Genomic DNA, 18,704 nt, shown 5'->3' with positions numbered 1-18,704 from the left:
AGGAGTAGCCATTGTGTCACTAAAGAAATTTAGAGAACGAATGCATAAAAACACATTTCTCTTCGACATAATGTACTATAATTTGCAAGTAAGTACAAATGACTCATAACATAACAATGTCTCACTACCCTTCGTATACCACCCCGCCGCCACGTACCTGCCTCCGATGACTCATGTTTTTATCGGTAATGGCCTTGCGCCCGCGCAACATGCTCACCGCCCTACTCGGGCTATGTTTTATGACTCAAACTGCACGGACAAAACGATTCTACTATACATTCCCGATCCTGCGGGAAAAATGGAAAGCAGTCGACGTCGCCCCAAACACGTCATTTCGGATCCTTCCGATCCACTAACGGTGCTTTTAGGTACCCCAAGCGCCGGTCACCGTTCTCATTGAACCCGTCGCTTGCGACGAAGGGCTCGACGAGTAAATTAACCCTCAGACACAGCCCACTGAGTTTCTCGCGGGATCCTCTCAGTGAGTCGCGTTTCCGATCCCGTGGTAGATTCTGTGAAGCACGGCTCTTGCTAGGGTTCGTGTTAGCAACGTCGTTAGATTTGAGCCCCGTGAGCTCACCTACTAGTTAAGGTTCCGCTGAAATAGCCTCTCAAGGCTATCAGCTTAGGTAGGAAAAATAAATAAAATAAAACACTTGACTTAAAAGTCTCGGTACCAAGCCATAAAATCTTTAAAGAAAATGAATTATACACAAACGTCAAATACGAAACAGCTGATTAAATTGTTTGTGTTATTTAATTCAACGTATTTCTTCACATTCAAAGCACCTAACAGAATCAAAATGCAAAAAATTTTACGTAACGTACGTTCCTTAAACTGTATTCCAAGTTATCAAGTGCATAATATTCCTCGAACGCATCTATATCTATATTGTTTGTTTTTAGATTTCTCGTTATCCATATACGCCGAGAATCGATCAAAAAAGATCGTTCTGGGAGTACGTGAATATGATGTTCAACAAACCTGATCCCGACAGGATCAAGGCCGTCGGAGCTGATCGAGCGTGCGCTGAGTGGGTCTTGAAAAATGGCGGTAAAATCGTTTGGGCGGATGGGAACCGAATTGAGGATTACAATGTACTTCCTTCCGACGATACGATCCTACCCAAAATAATTGAAATCGATGGAACCGATTCAGCTATATCTCACTACGGATTCCCACATTTAAGTAATCAAGTTTTCTGACATTTACAATCCGCGTCAAATCTTCCTCCTAATACTGGAACCCTCTTTAAATTAGTATTGGTAGGGTTGTCATGGATAAGTACGAAGGCCTGCTCGTTTCTGCCGCGAAACAAACGTGCTTTCCGGTTTGAAGATAGAGACTATTGGCGTTACGCAATTGCACATCATTTGCATCATCATGATCAATTGCAAAGCATTGACATCATCTATAAAAGTGCATGACGCAATTTACGTCGCGGTCCTTCATTAGACTAGCCAAAAAACATATATACGCGACAGCGAAAATCGTATTTGCAAATTTGTAAGTACCCCCAATTTTTTATTTGGTTACATACTATAAAATCTAATAATTCACGGTTCAAGCTATAGGCTTATAAATGCCATTGTTTTGAATAAATATGCCCTCAATACCAAACCAACTGCAAATAGCTATAAAGTTTTATTAAGTTACTTTTTATCGGTAGTAGGACGGCCTGTCTAATTCTGTCGTGAAGCAATAATGCATTTCGGTTTCAAGGGTGGGGCAGCCGTTTGTACTGTACTGATACCTTTGAACTCATATCCCAAGATGGGTAGTGGCATTTAATTTGTAGATATCTATGGTCTGATTTTTTTTGCAACAAAAAAAAATTTATTGTAGAAATTGTTTATATTTGTAAATTAGTCTTGATTTGTATATAAATAATATCCGTAAGTAAAAAACATAAAGCTGATGACTGTAAAAGTACTAAAATTATGGATTCTCACGCCGAATCTGTATCGACAGATTAAAATGATTCCAACAAATATGATGATTGCAGAAAGGATGATAAGTATGCTGCTTATAGGGTCGCAGACTACTGTCACAGATATCCCGACGACCTAATTGCGGGCAATGAATACCCTGTATTTATTGATAGTTTGAAAGTGGAGAAACCGATAGGGGATGGGAACATGATGCTCCTAAGTTCGTGTTTTTCTCGTTTCGTCAAGGGAGTAAAATATTTAAAAAAAATTAATAATTAATTTAATTCGAGGTGGGTGGCGCATTTACTTTGTAGATGTCTATGGGCTCCAGTAACCACTTAACACAAGGTGGGCTGTGAGCTCGTCCAGCTATATAAACTATAAAAAAAAAATATTGCTTTAATTTCTGAAACATGGTTAAGATCTCACATAAAATATAATATTAGAAGTTACTCAGTTGTGAGAAATGACCGTGGCAATTCTCATAACAGGGTAGCCATTTTAATTCATAATAGTATACAATACAAGAAAATCAATACCTTTTTTGATGATTCACTGCAAAATGTAGCAGTTATAATTAATAAAATAAATAAAAATAAATAAATAAAGAGTTATCATTAATCAGCTTTTACAGTCCTGGCCAATGTACACGTCTTTTTGAAAAAAGGAAATTTGATAGTCTGGTGAATGGTATTCCAAAACCATTGATTATTGCTGCTGATTTTAATGCTTTTTATACTTCTTGGGGTTATAGTGAAACTAACATTAGAGGCAGATTAATCATGGATTCCATTGACGATAATGATTTAGTGCTTTTAAACGATGGACAACCTACAACAGTAGGTTTACATGTATTCAGTCCAAATGGTCTTGATTTAACAATGGTATCATGTTCATTGGCTTTATCTTGTTCTTGACAGGCTTATTCTGATTCGCTAGGAAGTTATCATTTGCCTTCTGTAACAAAGTATACAGTGTCTTCATCAGTTAATTTTCTTCAGTTTTCTTCTAACATTCCTCAGCATGCTAACCTGAAACTGGTAGATTGGGATTTCTATGAAAAAATGTAAATGAATTGCTCAATGGTTTTCAGATTGGACTGTTATAATAGGTTTTGTTCTATAGTTACTAAAGCTATTACTTTGTCAGAAATTAAAGTAAGCACAAAGAATAAATTCCAAAATTCGCATAATGATCCAAAAAACAAAAAAGAGGATCTCATTAGTTTGGTGGAATGACGAAGTGTGCTGCTGTGAATGATTGCAGACAGGCATATTCACATTTCAAAGCTTATCCTAGTCAGTTTTCTTTCATCAATTTTAACGTTTACAAGCTTTAAAAAAACGAATTATTAAACAATGAATTACATTTGGAAACAAGAAAACTTAATAAATCTTTTACTCCTCCTGCAGCATTTAATAATTGTAAATGGATTAATGATTTTGTTCTTAAATACACTCCAGATACAGTACAAAATTTTTCTACTTTCAATCCTAATAACTAATGTTATTAGGATTGAAAGTTGTAATTAATATTCATTGTTGTAATTGAAATTAAAATTGTAATTAATATTCATCAAATTCCTTCCTTATAATGATTTCACAATTACAGAGTTACGGCCTGGCCACGGGGATCGGCGGTGCGAACGACGAAGCGGTGGATGAGGCGACCATTCGCGCAGCACCGTTTGCAGGCCACGGGTACTTACATGGGCGTGCCGGATAGTCTCGTGCTCATCATACGGGACTTCTTGTCGAACCGCTCTTTTCGATATCGAGTCGAGGGAACCCGCTCCTCCCCGCGACCTCTCACAGCTGGAGTCCCACAAGGCTCTGTCCTCTCACCCCTCCTATTTAGCTTATTCGTCAACGATATTCCCCGGTCGCCGCCGACCCAGTTAGCTTTATTCGCCGACGACGCGACTGTTTACTATTCCAGTAGAAGCAAGTCCCTAATCGCGAAGAAGCTTCAGAGCGCAGCCCTAGCCCTAGGACAGTGGTCCCGAAAATGGCGCATAGACATCAACCCAGCGAAAAGTACTGCGGTGATAATTCAGAGGGGAAGCTCCACACGGATTTCCTCCCGGATTAGGAAGAGGAATCTCACACCCCCGATTACTCTCTTTAGACAACCCATACCCTGCGCCAGGAAGGTCAAGTACCTGGGAGTTACCCTGGATGCATCGATGACATTCCGCACGCCTATAAAATCAGTCCGTGACCGTGCCGCGTTTATTCTCGGTAGACTCTACCCCATGATCTGTAAGCGGAGTAAAATGTCCCTTCGGAACAAGGTGACACTTTACAAAACTTGCATAAGGCCTGTCATGACTTACGCGAGTGTAGTGTTCGCTCACGCGGCCCGCACACACATAGACACCCTCCAATCCCTACAATCCCGCTTTTGCAGGTTAGCCATCGGGTCTCCGTGGTTCGTGAGGAACGTTGACCTACACGACGACCTGGGCCTTGAATCAATCCAGAAATACATGAAGTCAGCGTCGGAACGGTACTTCGATAAAGCTATGCGTCATGATAATCGCCTTATCGTTGCCGCCGCTGACTACTCACCGAATCCTGATTATACAGGAGCCAGTCACCATCGACGCCCTAGACACGTCCTTACAGATGCATCAAATCCAATAACCTTTGCATTAGATGCCTTCAGCTCTAATACTAGGAGCAGGCTTAGGGACCCCAATAACCGTACCCGTCGAACTCGACAAAGAGGTCGACGTGCAACTTAACCCATGCATCAGCCCGCTGAGTTTCTCGCCGGATCTTCTCAGCGGGTCGCGATTCCGACCCGGTAGTAGATTCATTCGCGAAGCAATTGCTCTTGAGTTGTTAGGTCTCCTTCGCTCGGGTAGCTGTTAGCAAATCCCACCCCTCCTGGCTGAGCCTTTGCTCGCCCACCTGTCCTGGTGAAACTGGAAAGGCCTCCGGGCCACCAGTAATCCTTCAATCATAAAAAAAAGAAAAAAAAAAGGGTACTTACGTTCGCCGCCGCGACTAGTAAGGAAGTCCGACAGCGAAATGTCTATCGAAATTATCTCGATATTGCTTACAAATTAATAGTTTTTTGGTTCAGGACCTATTATCTGGAAAAGATTGTGAAGTAAATGATTTGAATAAGAATCGGAGTATACCTACAGATGGAGAATTCCACAAGAAGTACGAGAAATACTTTGGGTGGCTAGACTTCCAAATAGCTGGTCTAGCTAGTATTTCAGCTTTTTTTTTTATTGCTTAGATGGGTGGACGAGCTCACAGCCCACCTTGTGTTAAGTGGTTACTGGAGCCCATAGACATCCACAACGTAAATGCGCCACCCACCTTGAGATATATGTTCTAAGGTCTCAAGTATAGTTATAACGGCTGCCCCACCCTTCAAACCGAAACGCATTCCTACTTCACGGCAGAAATAGAACAGTACCCACCCGCGCGGACTCACAAGAGGTCCTACCACCAGTAATTACGCAAATTATAATTTTGCGGGTTTCATTTTTATTACACGATGTTATTCCTTCACCGTGGAAATCAATCGTGAACATTTGTTGAGTACGTATTTCATTACAAAAAATGGTACCCGCCTGAGATTCGAATACCGGTGCATCGCTCAACACGATTGCACCGGACGTCTTATCCGTTAGGCCACGACGACTTTAAAAATAAAAAATAAATATAAAATAAAAAAAATTCGGTGTTCATTTTTCGCGGCGAAAACAACTAAACTAATTTAATCACTGTACTATTAGCCGCGACTACCGCTCGACTGCCGCTCGACTCCGTGGCTCGCGCCGTCCTTATTCGTGCATTTGTTTTGCTCGCCCGCCGCATCGTAAGTCGCCCGCTCGATTCGCTCAGTACATTTCGCCGGTCGCCGGTGCGCGCGGCTTGTTAGGTACATTTCTATGCGCTTATTTTAGTCGCTAGACGCTTCGCCGTTCGCACCGCGCGAATATTCGTATTGGCGAATGTCCCGTGGCCAGGCTGTTAAAAGCAGCCTTAAAATCTCGAAAAGATACAGCATGTGGTTTAGATTGGATTTCTCATAAAATGTTTAAATTAATAATAATCTATTGTTACTGTTACATATTTTTAATGCACTATGGTGTAATTCGATAATTCCTATGCAATGGAAAATAGATTGTCTTGTGCCAATTTCAAAATCTGGTAGGAATACAGATTCAGGAGACTCATATCGTCCGATTACTTTAAGTTCATGCTCAGGAAAATTATTTGAACAATTAATTAAACAACGTCTTGAATTTTATATAGAAAGTAATGGAATATACAGTAATGGAATAAACCTTATAATCAATTTGGTTTCCGTCGTGGCCGTTCTGCCCGGGAAAGCCTGAGTCATTTGTGTCTTGATATCCATGATGCTTTGTCCCATAATGAAAAGTTAGTTTGTGTTTTTTTGATATTGTTGGCGCATTTAATAATGTCAATATTTATGTGCTTTCTTCGATTTTGTGGTTATTACAGTTACCTGGAAAGTTGGTCAATTGGTTATATAACTTTTTACTAGAGATTTTTTTTTGTAAAATATCAAAATAATTTGTTTGGTCCTAGACTTTCTTATAAAGGAGTTTCACAAGGTGGGATTTCGACTCCAGACCGCAGCTACCACCATGGGACAGTGGTTCCAAAAGTGGTGCATCGACATCAACCCCACGAAAAGCACAGCGGTGCTCTTCAAAAGGAGTCGCCCTCCGAACACCACATTGAGCATCCCACTCCCGACTAGGCGCGTCAACACCTTCGCCTCCGCCATTCGCCCAATCACGATGTACGACCAACCCATAGCGTGGGCCCCGAAGGTCAAATATTTAGGCGTCACCCTCGACAGAGGGATGAAATTCCGCCCCCACATAAAGACGGTACGCGACCGTGCCGCCTTCATACTAGGCCGCCTCTACCCGATGATATGCAGGCGAAGTAAAATGTCCCTTAGAAATAAGGTGACACTTTACAAAACTTGCATACGCCCCGTCATGACCTATGCAAGTGTAGTGTTCGCTCACGTGGCCCGCACTACCTTAAAATCATTCCAAGTCATTCAATCCCGCTTTTGCAGGATAGCCCGTCGGAGCCCCGTGGTTCGTCAGGAACGTCGACCTCCATGACGACCTGGACTTAGAGTCGGTCGGTCGGTGTGCAGTCGACTTCGGTAAAGCGGCACGACACGAGAACCCTCTCATCGTGGCCGCCGGTAACTACATTCCCGATCCTGCGGAAATAATGGAAAGCAGTCGACGTCACCCCCAAACACGTTATTTCGGATCGTCCCGATCCACTAACGGTGCTTTTAGGTACCTCAAGCACCGGTCACCGTTCTCGTCGAACCCGTCGCTTGTGACGAAGGGCTCGACGAGTAAATTAACCCTCAGACACAGCCCACTGAGTTTCTCGCCGGATCTTCTCAGTGGGTCGCGCTTCCAATTCGGTGGTAGATTCTGCGAAGCACGGCTCTTGCTAGGATTCGTGTTAGCAACGTCATTAGGTTTGAGCCCAGTGAGCTCACCTACTAGTTAAGGCGACGCTGATTTAGCCTCTCAAGGCTATGAGCTTAGGTAGGAAAAAAAAGGTGTGCTCTTAAGCCCGCTTGTATTTATTATGTATATTCATTAGCTTAATCTTAAATTGGGCAATGATGTGTCTAACTTGCAGTTTGCTGATGACTTAGCAGTTTATTGCAGGGGTGGTGATCTGTATCTTATTAAACAAAAAATCAATGTTGCTTTACAGAATTTGCTTAGCTATTTCAACGAACTCAATTTGGAAATTAATACTGACAAGAGCAAGGTTGTTTTTTTTGGTTGGAATATTAGGTTGTCTCAAATTAAAATTTTCTATAATAATAATAAACTACCTGTTGATAATTCTGTTCGATTTTTGGGTGTCATATTCAGCAGTAAATCCTATTGATTTTTATAAGTCTATTGTTCGTAGTCATTTTGAATATGGTTTTTTATGTTATTCAGATAATAAAAATGTAGTTGATAAATTAGATAAAATTCAAAATAAATGCTTTTATTATTCTTGGTGCAATGAGGCCCACTCCAATTATTTCCATGCAAGTGGAATTTAACATTCCTCCATTGTCATTAATATTTGAATATCTTAAATCAACATTTCTTTTGAAGCTCTTATCTGTGTCAAGAGATCCTCTCATCTTGAAGTTACAAAGTATTTCAAATAATGTACAATCTTATGTTCCATATCTGGCACAGGATCACCCTGAAATTTTAAAATTTAAATTTTTACTATTTAAATTAAATTTTAAATTTAAAACAGACTATAATTTATATTTATTTGAAAATGATCTTTGGCCTTGTTATAATACAACTTACAAAACTAAATTGAATCCTATTCAAATTATTATAAATAATTGTTTACAGTGTAAGGAGGATATTTGGCTTTAGAGAAATACGAAAGTTATCGAAAGGGGTATGGTTATAAACTCCCTCATTTAACAAGTATATCTACAGCCGAGGGTCATGCTATTAAATCTGCACTTGATTATATTGAAGCTGAGGCAGTAGAGAAATGGCTAGTTATCTCTGATAGTATGAGCATTTTGAAGGCATTAGATAATCCAAGATTATCTACCAACACCAGTTATTTTATTTTTATATCAGGGAAAAGTACTATAATTTAATTAATAATCATCATAAAAATATAATTTTGTTTTGGACACCATCGCATGTTGGTGTTGCTGGCAATGAGAAGGTTGATTACTTGGCAAAATGTATTATAGCAATCCCTTTTTTTTCCCCCTACCTATGCTGATAGCCTTGAGAGGCTATTTCAGCTTCACCCTAACGTTTGTAGGTGAGCTCACGGGGCTCAACCGGAGAGTTGCTAACACTGACCCTAGCAAGAGCAGTGCTTCGCAGAATCTACCACCGGATCGGAAACGCGACCCACTGAGAAGATCCGGCGAGAAACTCAGTGGGCTGTGTCTATGGGCTAGTTCGCTCGTCGAGCCCTTCGTCGCAAGCGACGGGTTCGACGAAGACGGTGACCGGTGCTTGTGGTGCCTAAAAGCACCGTTAATGGACCAGCAATCCCTAAAAAACCTATAAAACAAGTACTTGCGGGGAACTACCGGCTGGCCGCATGAAAAATATAAACACATACCTATATTCAAATTCAGACGTACCATAGGTATAAAAATGTACCTAGCGGCCAGGGCATACGGTTCAAAATCACTAGGAATAATTCCGTGTCGCTTGCTCATTCATTTTGCGTAGTGCTGTAGCACTGCACGTCAAGCCATCGCGTTGCAGCGTCGAAACCTGTGATAGTGTGATGGTTTGTTTCCTTCGCGTAATGTGTGATGTTGCATTACATCGTAGAGTAATATTACCGGAGTAATATCACTCGCATTACTTACACATGTCTAGCATTTAGTCGTGTTTGATTTTTAAGGTGAATTTAAATTTGCAGATGGTTGTACGATGCTAAGCAAAATTATCCTGCATAATAATAATTATATAGACGATCGGGCTCTGAAAGGATTGTCGTACGCAAAGAACACACTTTCGCATTTACAAATCTCAAAATGTGTGAATGTCACCGATGCCGGTCTTAAAGAACTCAATGTATTGGAGAAACTGCAGCACCTGATACTCTTTAATTTGGAGAGTGTTAACGATTTGGAAGAATGTAAAAAATATCTGAAGTCTCAAATTCCTAAATGTAATATTGAAGGTAATTCTCTCTTTAATACTGTCTATTAAGTTACGTTATTAGGGGCTGAGCAAACATTTGTGGAACACTTAACACTTTGAATCTTCTGGTCTCTGACTACATTCGTTTTGGAACTCATACTAGAATCTCACATTAGTTTGTTATATAACAAGATTAATCACCTCACTGATCTAGTAGATCTACCATAGGCTCATCTTTTAAAATCCTTTAATTTGTTATCGGTCTTAATGGAGTCTTTCAACATAATTGTCATTAAATTCAACCTTTGATGGATTCCAAATTTTGCACATGTATCAAGGATCGATGAAAATACAATTCTTTTTGTTACTTGACTTACAGAATACTTACTGTAGGTTTTGGCAAAAATTTTAAAAGTGATGGATGAAAGGCGATTGCGTGCGAATGTTGCAATGGATGTGTGAAATAACAAGAATGGAGAGAATATGGAATTAGAGGAAGTCTGAAAGTGGCACCTGTGACAGAGAAGTTGAGAAGTGCGCGTTTGGGATGGCATGGACATGTGATGAGACGAAATTAAAATGAGGTTGGTAAGAGAGGTTAACTATGAATGTGGAAGGCTTTAGAGGAAAAGGTAGACCTAAAGAAGTAATGGATGGATTGCGTGAAAGATGATATGTGTAAGAGGGGAGTGAGCGAAGAAATGGTATATGATAGAGTGTATGGAAGGAGAAAGCATTTTGCGCCGACCCCGGGAGGCGGGAAGAAGGGTAGGAGAATCACAACAATCACGACTTGACTTACATAATACTATTTATTTCAGTTTCTCTTTAGAAGCATGTTCTTTTACTTCTTCTACTTCCACCTGTTTAATGTTGGGATCATCAACTCAAAGGTTATTTTATAGAAATTCTCCAATTTTGGTCAGAGTCGTCCATGTCCCACAGGATTGATGAATCTTTTTGATCTGATTTGAAACTATTTATTTTTCGATCACATTTCCATTACCAGACTGAAGTCACATCATTCATAATCATTATTAACTGTCGCATCCAAATAATTAATTTGTCTTACAGGTAATCCGAAGCAAAAAAACGAAGATTCATTGTAAATATTGTTTTATTCTACGAGTATTTTATTATTGTTCAAATTCATTTACAAAAAGAAGAATTATTGTGATTGCATTGTTTTTTTTCTAATCATAAAACTAGGTAAAGGTGATAACTTTAAATGTTATTTGAACATACCCTATATATTATGTTTAAATATCATTATATCATTTAAAAATGAAGAACTATATTAGAAATGGAGTCGTTGTTAGAGCAATATAATATTATTATTTTTTAATACTAAATTTTTTTGCTGCCTTCACTATCTGTACACGTGGAGACGCGACCATCCGATGTTAAGTGGTCACCGGAGTTCATTGCGCCTGTTTTCACTTAATAACGCTTAAATGGATCAACAATAGTCAAAATACATCTAAAAATATTTATTATTTATTTTTATTGTCAGGTTCAATTCAAATATATTAATATAGTGATCATACTATAGATTTGGCATTTCTATTTAGCTCCTTTACCGACGGCGTCATTGACGGAAGTATATCCGTCCCTCTCTAGTAGCTCGGCCAGTTCGTCCTTTATCCTCCTCACGACCGGGGGTCCGTGGTAGATGAGCGCGGTGTACACTTGCACGGCGCCGGCGCCCGCCAGGATCTTCTCATACGCGTCACGCCCCGTGAACACTCCCCCTACTCCTATTATCGGAACTTTACCTGAAAAAAATTTTTTTTATTGCATATATGGGTGGACGAGCTCACAGTCCACCTGGTGTTAAATGGTTACCGGAGCCCATATTCACACTTCGATAATATGAAAAATAAAACCCGATTTCAACAAATTGAAATGAGTATTTGGTCAATGTAGTCGACTAAATATGAATTATCGAGGCTGACTCGAGAATCACACCAGAAGCGCCATCTATCGGATATAGTTATCAAAGCTCTGAGGCAACACGGGCATATGAAAAAGTACAACTTGAATTGATGATGGTAACCTAATTTTATTTGAAGTCGATTAATACAACAATGGTCAACTTGCTGAACAAAAAAAACTTCTTGAGCTATTTATTTGAGTGGAGTAAACTTAATTGAAGTTCAATTCAATCAGCTATTCAATTGAAGTTCAGTTCAAAAAAACATCGAACTGTTGATGCTAATACCAAATAAATAAGCGACATTTCGGTTAAAACGAAATCTTTGTAATTAAAGGTCCACTTCATTTGGTATAAGTATCAACAGTTCGATATTTTTCATTGAACTTCAATTATGTTTACTTCATTTAAATTAGCTCAAGAAGTTTTTTTTATGATATATTTTCCAAATTTTAAACTTTAAACGGCTGGGTGATCCGATGATCCCTTAAAGTTTAAAATTTCGCGGCAGGTACAGGAAAATAATTGATACCTACCCTTGCGGGGTCACCAAACCCCCGGCGTAGACTTTTTTTTAAGGGATTTTATGACCTGGTAACTAAGACCTTTAAGTCATGTCTTATTTTAATTTATATTTATATTTTTATGGAAAATGATATTATGGAGTGAAATGAAATTAAGATGATTAATTGGAGACATTAATCAACTGGGATGAAATTAAATGAAATGAAATGAGATGATATGGGATGAAATATAATCTCAGTAAATGGTGGTCATTTACAAATTTTTTCAGTGGACTTTTTGGAGGATCCCGAGAAGTTACGTCCAGCGGCTTTGTTTCATTTTCCCATATTTATGCACTTTCACAGATATTAAACAGTTAATAAACCACCATTATTACACATTTTAACCTGAAGAAACACTAAGTAGACAAAACAAATCAGACAACTTCACTCCTCGCGTTCCCGCCAAAAAGTCCCAGCGTAGACAGCTGATCACAACGAGCAGACTACAGCAGTGTTGCCAACTTACGAACCTTTAGTTAATCTGTACACGTCCCTGATCATCTCCGTAGATCTGTTGGTCAGCGGCTTCCCGCTCAGGCCGCCCGGTTCGTTCACAAACTCCTTATTCTTGAGGCTCTGCCTCTCGACGGTCGTGTTCGATATGATAAGGCCGTCAACCTTGCTGTGCTGTTTGCCAATGACATTGACCACGTCTTTTAGCTCGTCCTCGTTCAGGTCCGGAGCCAGTTTGAGGAGCAGCGGCTTGTTCGAGTTCCGCCGTTTTCTAGCTCTGTTTATTTCGGTCAATAAGTTTTCTAGTTCGTTCTTGTTTTGTAATGATCTCAGGCCGGGGGTGTTAGGGCTGTCCAAAAAAAGAAAAGAAAAACATTTTTAGTTTGGACTTAAATAGTCCTCAATATCTGGTACATAATACATTGCCATATGTCATCAAATAACAGAAATGAATATCAAAAGTCCTAGTAATATCGAGAGCCCTCGACTACTGTAACGCCATCTATTGTCAATACTCGACTTGTGAGGAATGTTCTCGATAATTCTAGGGATGTCGTATCGACTATAAAAGCGTTGCAGAGATGACATGAAGGCAGTTAGTACTCTGAGCTACTCGAAGCGAAATAGCAAACGGATCACCTGAAGTGAAACGGAAGAAGGTAATTACGAATTGTTAAGTACTCTAAGTGTTAAATAGAGTTTTAAATTGTACTTTCTGTAAGTTTTCTCTCAAGCCGTAACGAATCTGTCGCCTTCCATGAAGTCGAGGCATTGGCGCCTTCTAATGAAATTTAAACCACCAGTAAATGAATTTCCCACTGACCTGCTAACGTTCACAACAAAATAATCAGCCACATCCGAGAACTTTTCAATGCCGGACACATAATCCTTCCCTGCATCATCGGAGAGCTTATTCTTTCCCAGATTCACGCCGAGGAGTGCCCGGTTCATTACGGCCTTCTCGATTCCTTCCAGCTTTTTGTATACTTCGTCGTGCCCTATGCTGTTGAAGCCATATCTGTTGATGACGGCTCCGTCCTCCGGGAGTCGGAAGACCCTCGGCTTGGGATTCCCGGGCTGCGGCTGCGGCGTGACCGAGCCCACTTCGATGATCGAGAAGCCCAGTTTCATCAGGCCCACGACCGCGTCTCCGTGCTTGTCGAACCCGGCGGCTATGCCAAGTGGATTGCTTAGGTCGTAGTCAAGCAATCTTGTTTTCTGAAAATTTTTGCAACGATTATACAATACTTATTAAATCTGGTCACACTCTGCTGTGACTTTTTCTAGCCGTGCTCCTCAGATAGACATCTACAACGTAGATTTCACCACCACTTTGGAATGTGAGTTCTAAGGCCTCAGTTTTTGCAGTGTATAAGATATTTGTTCTTCTTTTCATAAAATGGATTACTAAGTGTGGTTTATATTAAAACACTAGCAGACCCGGCCACGCGTTGCTGTGGCTAAGGTTTTTGTTTTTAAATAACACGTGGCCGGCTATGCTAATACCAAAAATTGACAAAGTAAGAACAATTGGATTTCAATTTATTGCGTGAGCCTCACCAACACGTGGTGTTTATGTCATTAAATTGTAGCTTATGTGAAACGTTGGTATTTTTAGCACAGCGCCATCTATGAGATCTTAATGTCAGACAATATTACAATTGTCGGTAAGAACTGATTTAAGGCGCCATCTGTTTTAGAATTATGAAACTTACAATTAATAACAATAATCAACATAAGAAATAATTTTATTGTTAATTAATAAATATTGCGACCATTAATCGAAATAAAAACCATCCTATCTTTCAAGTTGGATCAAACTGCAGACGTTCTGCAAATTTAATTTAAAATCGGTTAAGTACTTGAGGAGTTCATCGCGGACAAAGAACGTGACACGTGATTTATATATTATTAAAAGAAATACACTGACATGTTATTAAACACTCATGCTTAAGGTTGTAATTAACTAAATTACATGGTATGACAATCTATATTTATAAAAATGAATTGCTGTTCGTTAGTCTCGCTAAAATTCGAGAACGGCTGGACCGATTTGGCTAATTTTGGTCTTGAATTATTTGTGGAAGTCCGGAGAAGGTTTGAAAGGTAGATAAATATGAAAATGCACGGAATAAATAAAAAATAACAATTACTTTTTTCCTTTGATGTACCCCCCGTCGGACGGATTCCTTTAGTTTGTTTTAAGTATAAGTATTTTATACAAAAGTTTAGGTCTTTTATCTATCGATTGAGGCACTACGAAGTCTGCCGGGTCAGCTAGTACTTACTAAAATCTTTGGGTCTTCATTTTGATCAGGTGGAAATAGTCCGTGTTTGATCGCTGCCACTCCGATTCGATGAGCGACTTCAGGACTCAGATACTGACTGAGAGGTTGGAGGACGTTCTCGTAATAACTGTTAAAGTCCTTCTTGTAATAAATATACTGGTAGGCGATAGCTCCTCCAATTGTCACATAACAAAGGGATCTAATTTTTTTCTGAAATCAAAAGTGCAAAATTTCTGTGTAAATATGAAATGTGAAAGGAAATAGTTAAACTAATAATAGCATTTAAGAAACTGTCTTCCATGAAATCCTTTCGAATTTAGCCTTTTCATTGTACTCTATTTATCAGCTCAAAAAGGCCCACTGCTTGACATTGGCCTTCCCTAGAGCTCACCATAATAAAGTGTTTTGCACTGCCTGCATCCAGCATCAGGTGGTCAGTCCATCTAATGGAAGGTCTATCTACCTTGGGAGAATCATTAGAAACAACATAGACTTGTTGTTTATTTTGATTCTCCCATGCATAATCTCAATGATTTGATCTAACAGGGAAACTCCGAAGACTGTCCTCACCATAGTTCTTGAGTCGAGAGCGTTGTGAGTAACCACTTTTAACTGCAATGTCATCAGAAGCACCCCATACCTGTCAAGTGGTCCACATTTCTTTGGCATGTTATCATCGCTAAATATATTCAAATATCAATTGGACAACACTGATTTGTTTTATGCAAGTAATGAAACAAACTAAATTGATTTTTAGTAAGAATCACTTCTCTTTCTCTTTTTCTTTCTTTCTGTCGTGAAACAGTAATGCGTTTCAGTTTCAAACATGGGGCACCTGTTCTAACTATACTGATACCTTAGAACTTATATCTCAAGGTGGATGGCGCATTTACGTTGTAGATATCTATGGGCTCCAGTAACCACTTAAGGTGGGCTGTGAGCTTGTAAACCAAACTAAGCAATAAAAAATAAATACAATCAATAAAAAAAACATTACATACACTACCATGTATTGGACACAAAACAAATATTAATTATTATTAGTTATTGTTTAAAGTTGGGTCAAATTGAGAATAGATTAATATTGTTTGTCTTTAATATTATTTGTCTATAGTATAGTCTTAGCGAAATCTGTCATTATAGAAGTACTAGCAGCCCGCTCCGGCTCCGCTCGGGTCTTTATCAAAAATTTCAACGGTATTTGATGTTGTTTAATTTTTTTTAAATAAAAGAACACTTATTGCGGCATAACTATAATAGTTAGACATATGCTGTCCAGACACTTTTTGTAAATAATAATGTGTTCTATAAAGTCGTAGTAAATTATTTTATTCTATAATCAATAGTTTTTGCAGGGCATGCGATGTAAAGAATATTTTAGGTAATTTTTTGACACCTTGGCTTACATTATTGGAGTTTTAGTAACGATTGCTAATTTTTTTCAAAAAAGATTATAGCCTATGTCACTCAGGAATAGCTTAGCTTCCAAACAGTGAAAGAATTTTTCAAATCGGTTCAGTAGTTTCGAAGCCTATTCAATACAAACAAACAAACAAATCTTTCCTCTTTATAATATTAGTATAGATTTGACATTAGAACCTTAATAATGTTCAAACTTATAATTTCAATGAAATGTAGTCAAATTTCGACTACGAGGAAACACTAGTATATAGATAATAAACCCCTAAAAGAAGAGCAAGAAACCTGTTCAATATACGAATGTTTGCTCAATGTGGGAATTGAACTCACGACCCTCAGCACGCCAGTCACCAGTCAAGAGCGCTACTGCACAACTATATAAGTATCATCATCATCATCATTCTTTCCTATTACCCTCTGCTGGGGTGTAGAGCTCGAATCAAATTTTTTCAATTACATCGGTCTTGGGCAGTCTGTTCTAGCTCCTCCCGCGTCATGCCCAAGACCCCTATCTCCTGCTCCACCGAGCGACTCCAAGTTGTTCTGGGGCAGCCTCTCTTCCTTTTGTCATATAAGTATACCAATAGGAAAGACTTCAGCAAATATTTTGAGCCTCATTGCTGTTAGTGATACAAGAATTAATTTGTTGTAACATTGTGTTTTATAGAAAATTCTACTCATCTTAAAAAAATCTACGACGACTTGTATTACTTAAGGTCTCTTTTATATTTGTTTGAAGATAGTATGGTATCGAATGCGTCGTAAAAATTGCATCTCAAGTCAGAGGTAAGCAGTCTTGAGCACACTAGATTAAATTATAGATTTAAATAAGGGAAAATTTTTCATTTCTTTGATATCGTGCATATAATGATGATTAACCGATAAACAAAAACACAAACCAAAGGGTCTTTCTTCTGCGACATTGTAGTTGTAAACAGACAAATTAAATTGTTATTTATACTATCACGTTGAAATTGTATTTGTGAACAAACAAAAATATAACCTCAAAGTGGAATGTTTTGATAGTTGTAGTTACATTTTTCCAACTGGTAAGGCGAAGGTATCACACCATGCATCCTAATCTTTAATACATTTTGTTTTATAAAAAATGATATAAAGAATGAAATTAAATGAAGTTAATTAATTTGAGACATTAATCAATTAAGACATAACTTGATTGATTGAACATTGAAAGTATATGAAACGAAATGATATGGGATGGCATAATAATATAGTCTTAATGAAATTAATCTTAAGATCCCGAGAAACTACGTCCAATGGCTTGTGTCATTTTCCCACATTTGTGCACTTTCACAGACGCTAAACAGTTAACAAACCACTGTTATCTTACATTGAAGCCTGAAGAAACATTAAATAAACTAAATAAAACAGCAGACGAGCATACAACACACCTGACGGTGGGTGGTTACCGTCGCTCATAGATTTCAGCAATGCCAGAGGCAGAGCCAAGCCGCTGCCTACCGGTCTTACTTGCGCCTACCGAAACATACTTGCGGGTCAAATGTTTTAGAGTTTTCTATCTCCCAAACATTTTGCAATCCAATAATGAGGTCCGTTTTGACAGAGCCTTCAAACATTCGACTTGGCTGTGGTAAGGTTTGGCTTAAAAAAAGCTTGCAATTAGAACAGCCTAGTATTTTAATATGATCGTCCAATGTTTTGTTTTATTAGCTGGCTATGTTTGTTTTGTGTGTGTCGGTTTGCTATTTAATCATAATTTTAACGTGACTAGAGGTCCCGCAATAGTCGAAATTCGACTATAATTAATTGGAATTGTAAGTTTGTACACTATTATGATTGTATTTTATACTTCTATAATCACAAATTTCGCCAAGACTACATTATAAAAAATATTAACAAAGACAAACAATATTGGAACGAAGTTCCTTACGGCAGGCTTGGAGGGGATAGGGATTTTGCTGCGCGACCGAACTGAAAAAAATGTGATAGTAAAACCGTAAGAAAAAATCCGTGGAAAAAAGTGCGTGGAATAAAACCGTTAAATGAGACGTGCGCAGGCGCGACAGTCGTATACACAAGCGAGTAGTGGATAATACCTTTCTCTTTCTCCCTCTTTCTTTTCGTTCTCTCATCCCTTCTCTCTCTATTTTGTAATTATTTCTATTTCTATGTAATTTTATGTTGTCAAACAAAAATAAAGAGACATATTTTGTTATTTTAATTGATAATTTGAATTAAGATTTTATTTTTATTTTACGTAATTTATTTTATTTCCTAAAATACTGAATTTCCTAAATACTTTCCTGTACTTAAATAAAAACTAATCAGCAAAATTTAAGAGAAAAATCAAGAAAACCAACATAAAATTGAGCACGATTTTTTTTTTGCAAATTGTGTCGATTCTACATTAGCCGAAGGAACTTCGTTCCTACCTGGTGTCCCACGAC

General features: G+C 38.5%; 2 protein-coding genes across 3 annotated transcripts; one reads left to right on the top strand and one right to left on the bottom strand.

The window, feature by feature from the left end:
- Positions 1-676: 676 nt before the first annotated feature.
- Positions 677-10,793, top strand: LOC114242817 (ATP synthase subunit s, mitochondrial). Its single transcript, XM_028174096.2, has 4 exons — positions 677-824; positions 907-1,189; positions 9,393-9,656; positions 10,691-10,793. The coding sequence occupies exons 1-4, from the start codon at positions 702-704 to the stop codon at positions 10,723-10,725; spliced, it is 705 nt and encodes a 234-aa protein (XP_028029897.2). The 5' UTR covers positions 677-701; the 3' UTR covers positions 10,726-10,793.
- Positions 10,716-17,331, bottom strand: Dhod (dihydroorotate dehydrogenase 2). 2 transcript variants are annotated; one of them, XM_089731445.1, is made up of 6 exons: positions 17,175-17,326; positions 15,427-15,496; positions 14,857-15,066; positions 13,392-13,786; positions 12,586-12,917; positions 10,716-11,391 (listed from the first exon to the last, which is right to left on the bottom strand). In XM_089731445.1, the coding sequence occupies exons 2-6, from the start codon at positions 15,478-15,480 to the stop codon at positions 11,180-11,182; spliced, it is 1,203 nt and encodes a 400-aa protein (XP_089587571.1). In that variant the 5' UTR covers positions 15,481-15,496; positions 17,175-17,326; the 3' UTR covers positions 10,716-11,179. The 2 variants fall into 2 exon arrangements, with proteins under 2 accessions (XP_089587571.1, XP_028029894.2); XM_028174093.2 differs by lacking the exon at positions 15,427-15,496 and having other exon boundaries at positions 17,175-17,331.
- Positions 17,332-18,704: the final 1,373 nt, after the last annotated feature.

This window comes from Bombyx mandarina, chromosome 11 (genome assembly GCF_030267445.1).
Source record: "Bombyx mandarina strain Sakado chromosome 11, ASM3026744v2".
In the NCBI taxonomy this organism is placed as follows: domain Eukaryota; kingdom Metazoa; phylum Arthropoda; class Insecta; order Lepidoptera; family Bombycidae; genus Bombyx; species Bombyx mandarina.
This window is presented reverse-complemented; position numbering and strand designations above follow the sequence as displayed.